The sequence below is a fragment of the Mastigoproctus giganteus genome, chromosome 10, assembly GCF_048544385.1.
Source record: "Mastigoproctus giganteus isolate SK-2022 chromosome 10, ASM4854438v1, whole genome shotgun sequence".
Lineage (NCBI taxonomy): Eukaryota > Metazoa > Arthropoda > Arachnida > Uropygi > Thelyphonidae > Mastigoproctus > Mastigoproctus giganteus.
This window is the reverse complement of record NC_143584.1, coordinates 203259309-203271982: the sequence shown is the minus strand read 5'-3', so window position 1 is coordinate 203271982 and position 12674 is coordinate 203259309. Positions and strand designations below refer to the sequence as shown.

Genomic DNA, 12674 nt, shown 5'->3' with positions numbered 1-12674 from the left:
CAACAACTTGTCTGGATACACTGTCATGATAAAGGGAAGTACTTGGTCAGCAAAGATAACAAGGTAGGTGTTCCCACAAGTCGTCGATTAAGTGATCACAGGACCCACAGCATGCAACAAAAACATCCCCAAACTGTAACAGCAGCATTACCAGCCTCCCAAACACCAAACAGATATCATGGTCTCGTGTTGCTTTCTCCAAATGTGGGTACATCTATCAGCATAACAGAGTTGGAAATGGGATTCATCAAACCAAGTGACAGATTTCCACATGGTGGTCCAATGTTGACATGCTCATGGAAGGCACAGGTTCTTGTGTCTTGTAGTGAGCATCAGTACCTGTGACAGCTGTTGACTGCCATATCCCATACAAGCTAATGTCCAGTGCATAGTACATGTAGATACACAGAGTTGGAAGAAACTCCTGATGCCACTTGACAGAATAACCAAATAACAAAAAGTCCAGCTAACCATCTGATACAAGTAGCAATAGTAAAGCCTCACTATTGCAACCACTCACAAGTGGTGTGGGCAGTGTGTGGAGTTGCGTTATTGTGCAACAAAATCATGCTGCTTGTCAAGAGTCCTGGTCGTTTGCGTCGAATGTCAGCTTTCAGTTTTTCCCACGTTGCACAGTAAAGCTGTGCATTGATCGTTCCTCCCTTCGGCAAGAAATCCACCAACAGAATGCATTGGTGATCCCAGAACACTGTGGCCATGACTTTTCAGACACTGGGAATAGTTTTGAATTTTTTGCACACAGGAGACTGTGGATGTTTCCAGGTCATGGACTCTTGTTTGCTCTCTGGGGTAAAGTGATGAACCCACGTTTTGTCTGCTGTGACTATGCGAGTGAGAAAATCCTCTCCTTCGTCGTTGTATCACAACAGGTTCTCTAGACACCTCCCCATGCATTTTGCTTTGTCCTCCTCTGACAATTGTCAGGACACCCAGCAGCAGCACACCTTTCAAAAGCCAAGAACAACATGAACAATTTCGAGAACAGTCAACTTACTCATGTTCACTATTTGTGCAATTTCATGCAGTTTCACTTGCATGTTTTCAAGAACGATGCCCTTAATGCACAAAATGTTGTCTTCTGTTTGCTCGATGAAGGCCTGCCCATCCAATGTCAACACGGCCCGCTTTAAATTCATTGCACCAAAAACACACCTGCTTCTTTGTCATCACCTTTTCACCATACATAGCAACCAGTTGATTGTGAATGTCACTTGGTGAAGACCCTTTTGCAAAAAGTGAATAACTTCATGAACACCTGTTTTGGACCACACTCGCACAGCAGCCGCCATTTTGCAACTGGAATCTGCTGCGAGGTGACAGTACTGCAACACTGCACTGGCAGTCATTTTGAATGTTATTAATGGGTCCATCTGTCCACCGCATTTCATCTCATTCCCTTTCACGATTATTAAGAAAAAAAAATGTATTATCTTACTTTTCGGAAACCCCTCATATGAACTACAAGTGCAAAGTGTGTTAGTTGTCTGATGGCACCAGGTTTTTCCCCCATCTTCATATTGTGTACTCTGTTTGTGTAGGCCAGAGATCAGACCAGTCCATTCCTAAACAAGAGAGTGCTGCTAATGCAAAGCCAACGCAGTGGAAAAATGCACTGCTAAAAGAAAACTTGAAACACATCACCTCAAATATGCATTCAGAGACACTTTAGTTTAGAAAACAAGGGCCACCCATGGCAGAGATCACTTGAAAGGTGGGATGGCAGCACTGGTTTTGAGGAGTCTATTAAAGGACAGTGTACTCTATAATTTTCCTTTGGAGCAAATTCCCCAAAGAAAAATTATAGCAGAATGCCACACTACAGGCATGTCTATTTGTCAGATGACACAGTAAGAATATCCCATTGGCCAACTATCCCATTTTTTGGTGTCTCTCTCTCTCTCTCAGAATGATTTGTTGACCCAACTAGCACGAAAACATGTACAGCTCACATTTAAACTATTCACCCCAAAACTCCCAATAAATACCTATCATTATGCATAGGACAAAAGCAATGGATGTTGTGGCCATGGCAAACAGTGATTCTGTATAATGAATCATGCTGCTTAGTCCACAGATCATGGCGCCTCCGTAGCCAGGAGCACCAGTGCGTAGCACACGCTTCTTGATTAGACCGGGGTTCGAGCCCGTCGTGACTACCAAATATAGAGGATGCGGAAAGGTCAGGGAATGACAACCACATATCCCCAGAGCAATATGGCCTTAGTTGCTAATGCTCCTACATAACTAACAAACAAAACAAAACCACAGATCATATGGATGTACCTTGGTGAGTATGTGCCTAATAATGGTGACGTGCAGTTTACAAATTCTACATGACTTTATTCATAGGGAAGTTTAGTGGTGACAGTTTAATTTCCAAGTTTTCCTTTTTCATGTGGTCTTGTCTAGGCCTAATGGCTATTGTGTATGGAACCATGAATGCTGATGATTACCATAATATTCAGAATAAAATTCTGCCATCTGCACTGTGGAAATTCTATGGAGAAAGAACTTACCTTCATCAGCACATTGAGGTTCTGCATCGCACCAGTTCATCACTAAGGTAAGGAACTGCTGAAAATACTGAAGTAAACCAGCTTTTCAATCAGTATTTTCAAAGGTCAACTGTATAGTTATCTACATGATAAGGAAAGAGCGTGATTTGTATTTTCTTATCTACATTTTTTTTTTTTTTTTTTTTTGGCTAGTGCAGCAAAAGCCACAGGCTTTTGCTGCACTGTGGAATGGCTAACACTAATGTGGAATTGCTACACTGTGGAATGGCTAACACTAATGGAATGGCAAAATGGCTAATACTAATACTAATACTATTTGTCCTTGTTGTGGAAGATTGGGGGATGAAAGAAATATTTAGGGGGAGGGAACTGAAGGTAAAAAAAAGTTTGGAAACCTCTGCTTTAAAATATTTTGGAGCAGCATCTAAAAGTCAGGCCAAGAAGCCTAATTCTATAAATGAGCTAGCTGATGAAATGAGTGGTGCAAATTCCAGGACTTATATATACAAATTTAGTTGAGAGCATACTACTAAAGGATTACTGTGTTCATTATAGACTGCACTGTCCACACCAGATATGGCTTTCTCAGGCCACCATCTCTATTTCTCTCAGTATCCCAATGCATGCTGAATAATGTGTACACAGTTATGAGATAAAATTTTTCATTGACATAAATACCTAAGTTGCTTTTGCCAATACCAATCATCAATGCTCTTCACTCTGCTTTCTAACAACTGCTCCACAACATCAATGGTATGAATTGTGTCTAAAATTAGAGCTTTCAACTTCAGCTGAAGAACATGGCTATCTGAATCACTAAATAAGTCCACATTAGTGTAAGACTCTAACTGAACTTGCATTTCATTCAAAAAAGACTGCAACACATGTTTATTAATGGCGGCTTCACATCTTTCAGTAAACAAAATCTGTTCAGTCAAGCAAAGAATCTGTAAAAAAAAAAAGCAAATAAACAAATTTTGAATTACAGAATAATGATAGTTTACTAGTTACACAAATGCAAAAATAAATCATACTAACATAATAAAGCATTCTGTAATCAATATGATAAATGCAATACTGATAAATGAAATGAAAGAATCAGTAATTGTAAACACTGTTCAAATGGAATATAAAAAATGTATATACAGTGGATTCCGGTTATTTGGGCCACCGGTTAATCGGGGCAGCCATTTATTTGGGGCAAATCTTAAAAAACAGAAACCAATAGAGAAAATAGCCAGGGTTTACTTCGCTTAATTGGGACAGCATGCCGTTTAATCGGGGCAGGAGACCGCAGCACTGGAGATTACCCTACGATTGTCTCCGATGGTATACCACATGGTTCGGTCAAAATTCTGGAGGTCACAACCATAAAACAATAAAAACAATTAGCAGTCACCTGTTTATTGGGCTTTTCTGTTAGTGCAATCTATCATAAACGGACAGTAAACTCGATCTTATTGAATTTGCAATAATACTGACAGCTGGAATTCTGTGGGTTATTATGGTGAAATGTGTTTACACTTCATGAAATCTTCAATCATATAAAAAAATTAATTTTCAGATCTTCTCTTCATTCCTATTTTTAAAGCTTTGTAACTCGTTACTCCGTTTTCACTTGCATGTATTGTGTTACTTGCAATTTGTGTGTGCCGTGTTCTTTGTTATTGATTGCTTATCTTTTTACTGTTTTAAATTTTAACCCCCACCCACAAATGTCAGTGAACAGAAATGTCAACTAGTTCATATGTACATATTACAGTACGTATTAATTATTCCGATTATCATGTATATTCTTCCGATTTTCACGTATCATTTAATTTTTTAATTGGTAAGGTACCTTGTTGATATTTGTTTTTTTTTTTTAGGAGCATTACCAACTAAGGCCATCTTGCTGCGGGGATATGCGGTGGTCATTCCCTGACCGGTAAGGTAATAAAGGGTAAATTTGTGCTTAATATATCTTTGCTTTTATAGCCTGTGGATAATATTCCTCCTATTTTCGCTAATTAGAATCGCTGTTTAATAGAATTAAAATTCAATTCACAAACGTGATCACAATGACCGGTGCTTACTGCACATCGTATAGTGAACGGTACTTTACTATGTTGAGTTCGTCCTAATGTGATTTGATTGTACAGTGAACCAATTGTAAAGGGGGGGGGGGGGTACATTGTATTTTTAACTATTTACGTGAAACTTCGGATAATTGGGGCAGCCGCTTAATCAGGCCAAAATGCACTAGTTCCGATGTGTCCCAAATAACCGGAATGGACTGTATTTTACTTTTCACTGAAAACGAATATACTCTCAATGAAATCTGTCGTTTGTGATCCATACCTTGGAAAGGGAGGGGGGGGAAACACATGCCTGGATAGGTGCGTTTATTGCCTACTACAAATAGCCTAAGTGTTTTGGTGACATTCAACATCTACTGTGGTGGCATGAGGAAAAAGTTCCACTGATTAAGAGAGGGTAAACAAATAAAAATGTGAAGATCTTACTGCTGCTGTATACATCAGAAATATTTCTTGGAGGCAGTGAACACTGATGTTTCTGCTTTAATCTTGTTTCCAGTTCATAATGGTGACAGTACCATGATTGATATTCATCAGCAGTTTGCTGCTGGAAGCTAATACACATCTGCTGGTAATACATAAGATACTGTAAACACAGTACATGCACATTATTTTGGTAATCTGTAAGCTATTTTGACACCCACCTCTTGATAACACAAGCAGTCACATGTTATAATGAATATGATACCAACACTGGGATGTAATATGTCTGTATCAGATCATTCACATTTGTGGTTGTTGTATCATTAATAAAATGATGTGCTTCTCCAGGTCATGGCATGTCTGCAGAGGACTAACAAACAATCTACTCTTGTTGGTGGCAGTTGCAAACTTGCAGCATTTATTTTTTGTCCAAATGTAAACAACATACATGCAATAAAATCGCCTGCAGGTATTCCTGCACATGGGCTACACACACTTCCAGTACTATGTTTTGTACTCTGTACTGTACCAGGATATGCATATCTAGCTCCATGTATACAGGGCATTTGTATAGTCCAAACCAGTCCTCCCTGTTTAATGTTTTTAGAATTAATTTGAATAGCTATTATATTTAATGCCATATTATAAAACATTTTGGCTTGTTTAATGAATGTTATGAAACGTATATCAGTGGTAAAATAAATACACAATATCAACTACAGATTTATTATTTAAAGATAGCATATGCTTTTAATACTATGGTATTTTTATCTACCTGTGAGGGAAACTTTGTAGGATCCACACTCTCTGAACCTTGTTCACGACTAATCTTAAGACACTGCTTTAAGAGAACTTTCAGTGTATTCTTCATTTCTTTAGCTAGTTCACTCAACCAGACCTATATTTCAAAAATTATTAATTTTGGTTTAGAACAGAAACTTTATTAATATTTACATTCTGCTAAAAATATAGCTGCATATGAATACACTTAAATAATTATAATTATAATTCTTGCTTAATTATAATCCAATATTTAAAAAAAAAGTACAATAATTTTTATCCAATTCAAATGTAAATTTTAATCATAAAGCTTATTACTGTGCAAATTCCTATAAGCTCTGCTATTAATAATGAAAGGTTGTAATCACACATTAATTTTTTTTTTTATATACAAGTACAAACAGACAAAAATAGATGTAATCTGACACTTAACTTTAAGAACTGTACAGAATTCACAGAATTAAAACTTTATTTATACATTCATATAACTGTTGTGAGTGCTATCAGTTCAATCAGACATTTGGTATGACTGTTCAGTTAAAGACTTAAAAAACTTATTTTTATCCTGTTGAATAATCCTATACACGACTAAATTGTACAATCATTACTGTTGAACTACACATTGACTGTATAATCATGAGTCATTAATTATTATATTATATCTCACATTATCTGACATCATTATTAATTTTAGTTGTTCGCACCATGTGCTGTCAATCATTACTGGTTTACAGTGTATCTGGGGTTTGAGTAAAAGTATGTGGCAGTTATTTATGCATGTTTACTGATTACTAAACCGAAGTCTGTTTGTTTCTATCATGAAAAGATTTTTCACAATTCATTAACAAAATATTACTTAGGTATTATATGCAAATGTGTACATAATTATAGTTTCTGCAATAGTTTACAAGTTTTATACCCCTATATTCGTAATCAGTATCAAATATTTGCCTCAAATACAACAGATTGTGCATGTTTAACCCGTAACTACACACACTGCAAGGTAGCCGACCTTGACCCAGGAAGGTAGACGGCCCTCCACCCCGCTCTTCTGGTCCACCGTGATTCCCAGAATTTTATTTTCCAAGTGCAGTCTGGGAGACTCCTGTGTGTAGTTACGGGTTAAACTTGTCTGAGCATGCACTCACTTTGTACAGTCCACTCAACCACAGAGCCTATATAAGTGGCATATCCCTTATGCGGTCACAGTACTCCTGTAAAAACCGCCTTGAGCTCTCATTATGTATTAGTTTTCTTTTAGTATGGCAACTAGAAAGTGTATAAATAGTCCCGACATATTTTGTTACATATGTGGTTGTTTTGTTCCTGTAAAGCAGAGGCGAAATATTACTGATTTTGTAAAAAAATCGTATTATGCATACTTTGATATAAAACTAGGCAATCAGGATAAATCGTGGGCACTTGCATAAAGTGTGCCATACGGGTCGAACATCTTAGAAAATGGAGTCAAGGAAAAAAAGGTGTGCTTGCCATTGGCTATTCCTATGGAGCGGCGTGAGCCAGTAAGCTATGCCAAATGTTACTTTTGTGTATGTGAAGTTAAATGTTGCAATTCAAAAAATAAAAAGGACATCAAATATCCAGATCTACCATCAGCCATAAGATCGGTCCTGCATGGACCTGATCTGCCTGTAAAACCTCCACCAGAAACTTTGGAGTCCACATCTTCTTCCACCAAAGCAGAAGCTAAAGAGGTTAGTGAAGAGGAATGTTATTAACCAGAAAATATTTTAATGCCACAGCAATTCATGCAAGTCAAACTGAACGATTTAGTAAAGGACTTAGGTCTTCCAAAGTATGCTGCTGAAATTCTGGGATCCAGATTTCAAGCGAAGAATTTACTTGCTCCAGGTACATCATTTTCCTGGTACAGAAATCGTGAAAGGGAGTTTATACAGTATTTTTCACAAGTAGGTCCTCTCGTATATTGCAGTGATATCGCTGGTTTAATAAGTGCCTTAGGAGCTCCATCATATGTTCCTAGTGAAGACTATTTATAGACTCTTCTAAGACTAGTTTGGCGCCTCCGTAGCCAGGTGGGAAGGAGCAGCGATGCGTTAGCACACGCTTCTTGATTAGACCGGGGTTCAAACCCGTCACCACCAAATATGGAGGATGCGGAAAGGTCAGGGAATGACCACCGCATATCCCGGAGCAATATGGCCTTAGTTGCTAATGCTCCTAAAAAACCAAATAACAACAACAAGACTAGTTTAAAAGGTGTTCTCTTGTATAATGGAGATAAGTACACATCTGTGCCAGTTGCTCATTCAGTCTACTTAAAAGACACTTATGGCAATCTAAAGTTGCTTCTGGAGAAAATTAAATATCAAGATCACGATTGGCAACTATGTGGAGACTTAAAAGTGTTGTGTATGTTGTTGGGGCAACAGGATGGGTACACTAAAATGCCATGCTTTATTTGTGAATGGGATAGCAGAACTAAAACACTGCATTGGACAAAGAAGCAATGGCCTCGGAGGCACAAGCTTACACCGGGGTCAAAAAATATTGTGCACGAAAGTTTGGTGAAGCCAGATAAAATACTTTTACCTCCACTGCATATCAAGTAAGGCGTAATGAAGCAATTTGTTAAAGCATTGAATAAGGATGGCCACTGCTTTAAAAACCTTTGCAGTAAATTTCCCAGTTTATCTGACGCAAAACTTAAGGAGGGTATCTTCATTGGTCCCCAAATTAGAAAATTGGTTTTAGACGTTCAGTTTGAAACTACTATGACTGACGTCGAAAGGGAAGCCTGGATTGCTTTTAAAAGTGTAATGGAAAACTTTCTAGGAAATCATAAATCACAGGATTATGAGAAAATTATTCAAAATATGCTCGAAAAGCTTTGCAATTTAGATTGCAATATGAGCATCAAAATTTACTTTTTGCATGCCTATTTTGATTTTTTCCCTGAAAATCCTGCACAGATGAGTGAAGAACAAGGGAGAGATTCCATCAGGACATAAACGAAATGGAGCAGAGGTACCAGGGAAGGTGGAATACAAGTATGATGGCCGACTACTGCTGGTGTTTAAAAAGAGAAAAACCTGGCACTGTACATAAAAGAAAAACAATTAAACGTTCTTTTCAAACAAAGAGACGAAGGTCTGATTAATGAAAGTTTCAGAATTTTGATTAATACTTGTTAGTATTTATGTATTTTTTGATATATGAAAATGTAATCCTATCAATTTGTTATTACTAAATACAATAAAGTTATATACTTTCATAAAAAACAATACTTTTTTATTTCTTAAATTGTGATGTATCTGGATATGATAGAAAAAATCTAAGTCATATTTGAAATCACAGCAACATATTTCGGCTGTAGGACCTATTGAAATTCAAACCCTAGTGAACAAACTTAAATCTGTAAACTAGTGTTATTATTGTTGCATTGCATGTACAAGTAATTCAAGAATTTCAAAAGAATTTACATTTTCAGCACCTTACTTCTGGTAGTGCAAGTGAATTACAGTTAAAAACATACTGTCAGAGAGTAAGAGTACAAATGGATTTTCTATATATAGTGGAGCCAAAAGTTATTCTGCAAGAATGAATTTTATTGTCACTGCAATCATTTCATATGTTAAACCTGGTCAAGAAATAACAGTAGAAAAATTCCATAAAAAAATTTTGTGAGAATCTTAATCCATTTTCTGTAAATAAGTTGCGTTAATGCTTCTCTAACCATTTATCACTTAGTTTGTAGAGTTTCTTTTCCACAAAACACAGAGTTTTCTGCAGATGAGAAAGCATCTCAAGATATCCATCAAATACAGAATTTTTTAGGGCTTTCTTAAAGCGAACTTCAGACAATAAAATAACTAGTAAAAGTCAAAATTAAAAGAGATTTAAAACTTATAATACCTATATATATTTGAAGTTTCTATTTTATTTTGGATATGCACTAATTACAAAAATAGGCTAAGTGGTTATCAGTACTCAGTGAAGTATGCAAAACATTCTAATGAAATTCGGCATACATACCTCTACATCCGGTGTTACTTGAACTTCATTCTGAAGTGATACAACTTCGCCATGGAGTGATTTCATCGCAACAATATGGGTACAGCCTTCATCAAATTCCACTTCATGAATGCCACTGAACAGCTTCTTCAGATGTGACTGAATTACACTAGGTCTAGTAGACTGTCCCAAAATTTCTAACAAATCATCATCTCCAAGAAAGTAAAAACGAGGAAATAATGAACGTTTTTCCTATTATAAAAGAAAAAAGTAAAATTTACTATTTTCGAAATGAACAAACAATACTTAAAACCTTCCTTTCCTTACCCTCTCTTACTATTTCTTAGCATTAGCAGAGGCATATGATGCAAGAAAGCAAGCTTATACAGCATCAGCCAAAAAAAAAAAATCCAATTTCACCCATCCATTTGCTCCGAACGTTTGTCCATTTCTTTCTTGAATTTATCTAAGCTACCAACTTCCACAATGACAGATGGAAGTTTGTTCCAGCAAACAAACTTCCACCCGCTGGCTAAAGGCAAATTTCCACACATCTATTCGACAACTGACTGTCTTTCCTCAATTTGAAATTATGCCCCCTCAGGTTTGTAATCTGAGCAAGAGGAAGAATCTCATCAGCACTGAGCCTGCTCAAATCATTCAAGGCCTTATACACCTCAATCAGATCACCTTGCCGGTGCCCAGTCTTTACAAATACTGCAGTTTTTGCAAATACTGCAATTTGCAAAACTTAAACCTTTCTTCATAAGAGCACGCCCTTTGTTCCCTTCACCAGTCTTGTTGTCCTTCTCTGTACTTGTTTTAGCAACTCTACATCCTTCCTAAAATGAGACCTCCAGACCTGTAAGCAGTATCAAGGTGTGCCCTGACCATTGCCTTATACACATGGATAACCATCTCCTTATCCCTGCTAGCAAAATTCCTGTATATCGTTGACAAGAACCTCTAAGCTGCTCTGGCATCCAGTCTGCACTGCTCAAAAAACTTCATATCTGACTGCACAATTACTTTTTCTTTTTCATTTTCTACCATCCTAAGTGTAGTACCACACAGTTGGTACATTTCTCTAAGGTTACTTCTACTCATATGCAGTACTTTGCATTTGTTAATGTTAACACTCAGTTGCCACTTCTCAGCCCATCTGCCCAACTTTTCTAGATCCTGTTGCAGTAGCATACTGTCATTACTATCATTAACAACCCTACCAACCTTTGTATCATCTGCAAACTTCGACATTAAGCCTGATATACCTTCATCCAAGTAATTGATAAATATACAAAACAACAATGGGCTATTTTCCCTTCTAAGAAGTTTTCTCTCGCAAGAAGTTTTAAACCTCCACTCTCTTGGAAAACTTCTTATCCAGGTTCTACTGTACATGTATTCAATGCTGGAATAAAGATTTCTTTAATTTTGATTTTGAAAAATTAAGGCAGACCTGTGCAAGAGGACATCTGCAATGAATATGAATGAAACTGTTTGCGAACAGTTTGAAATAAGACTTTTGGCAATCTATAAAACCTGATTATTTATAAATTTTTTTTTTTTAAATAAATACTTTTTCAAATATTTTTAATTTATTTTTTAATTTTTAAAAGATTTAAGCTACAAATTACCAACAAAAGACCATTTTAATGAGGACAAAAAACTTTCAAGAATAAAGTAATTTCAAGCGCTTTATACAACACATTAATTACTTTAATAATCCTATACACGACTATACATTACATCCTATACATTACATTTCAAACCAGGTTCTTGTTTACATGCACAATAAGTCAGAACGAAGATTAAATAACAAAAACAGATATGTAATCTTTGTCCGCACTCACTGCACATGTTAACATGAATCTTGCATGGGGATTTGTAATGCAATGCTTAATTATTAAAGTAACTATCATGATGTATGTATAAAGTGTTTGCAATCATTTATTTCTTTTTGGATAACACCAGAAAAGAAAATATCTCCTTTAAAGACAAGACGAAAAGAGTAAAAACTTTATTTTTTTTAACTAAGAAGAGGAAGTTTAACTAGATAATAAATTTACAGAAAGATAAAATTGGTTTTATTTTAATCTTTAAAAAATTTATTATCTAGTTAATAAAGTTTTTAAGCAGTCTGACAAATGTTTTACAAATGTCAGACTGCTTTTGGAACTAAGTTAACTAACAAAAAAGAAGTTTAAGCAAATTTTATATGTTACCTCTAAAAACTGAGAGAGTGCTTTCTGACAACGCTGCAACTGGTCCAAAAGAGTAACAAGTGTAGAAGGTAGATTAGAAATTCCAGTCAGTGAGATCACTCTGTCATCCTTCATAACAGAACTCATTATAGACCTACAGAAATATAGGACTTTTATATCAAAATTAAATGAATGCTTTTATATATTATTTTAAATTTTATTCACGTTTAGTAATTAATAACAGGAAAAATACAATCTATATGTTGTTGCAAATGTGGTTACAATCACTTGGAGATTTATTCTCTCTCTCTCTTACCTTAATTAGTGTCTATAATGTTACTTTATGAATAACTGATATTTTAAAAGAAAGATAAGAAATAATATTTTTTTGTTTAAATATAAGGAAATTTCAGTTATTACAGAACTGCCAGTGATATATTCACAATATGTTGTAGTAGTGAACTACAACAGTAGTATAACAGGCATCGATTTATTTGTATCTCATATTGTGACTACCTTCAACAATGTATTCCATGATATTGCACTATCTCAAATAAGTAACACTTCACCAATGGAGAAGACTATTGTTACTTATTTTTGGCGGACCGTCACCCAGACAGCACTGTTTCAAGGCTTATTGGTCTATCCTCAGTGGG

At 36.0% G+C, this 12674-nt stretch overlaps 1 protein-coding gene across 1 annotated transcript in view; it reads right to left on the bottom strand.

Moving 5' to 3' along the window:
- Positions 1-12674, bottom strand: part of btv (dynein cytoplasmic heavy chain beethoven) — a 696240-nt gene that overhangs the window by 485745 nt on the left and 197821 nt on the right. The window contains exons 20-23 of the mRNA XM_090384033.1: positions 12040-12172; positions 9836-10066; positions 5814-5936; positions 3216-3484 (exon numbers count right to left, since the gene is read on the bottom strand). Coding sequence (XP_090240159.1) covers positions 3216-3484; positions 5814-5936; positions 9836-10066; positions 12040-12172 — 756 coding nt within the window. The remainder of the gene's footprint in view (positions 1-3215; positions 3485-5813; positions 5937-9835; positions 10067-12039; positions 12173-12674) is intronic.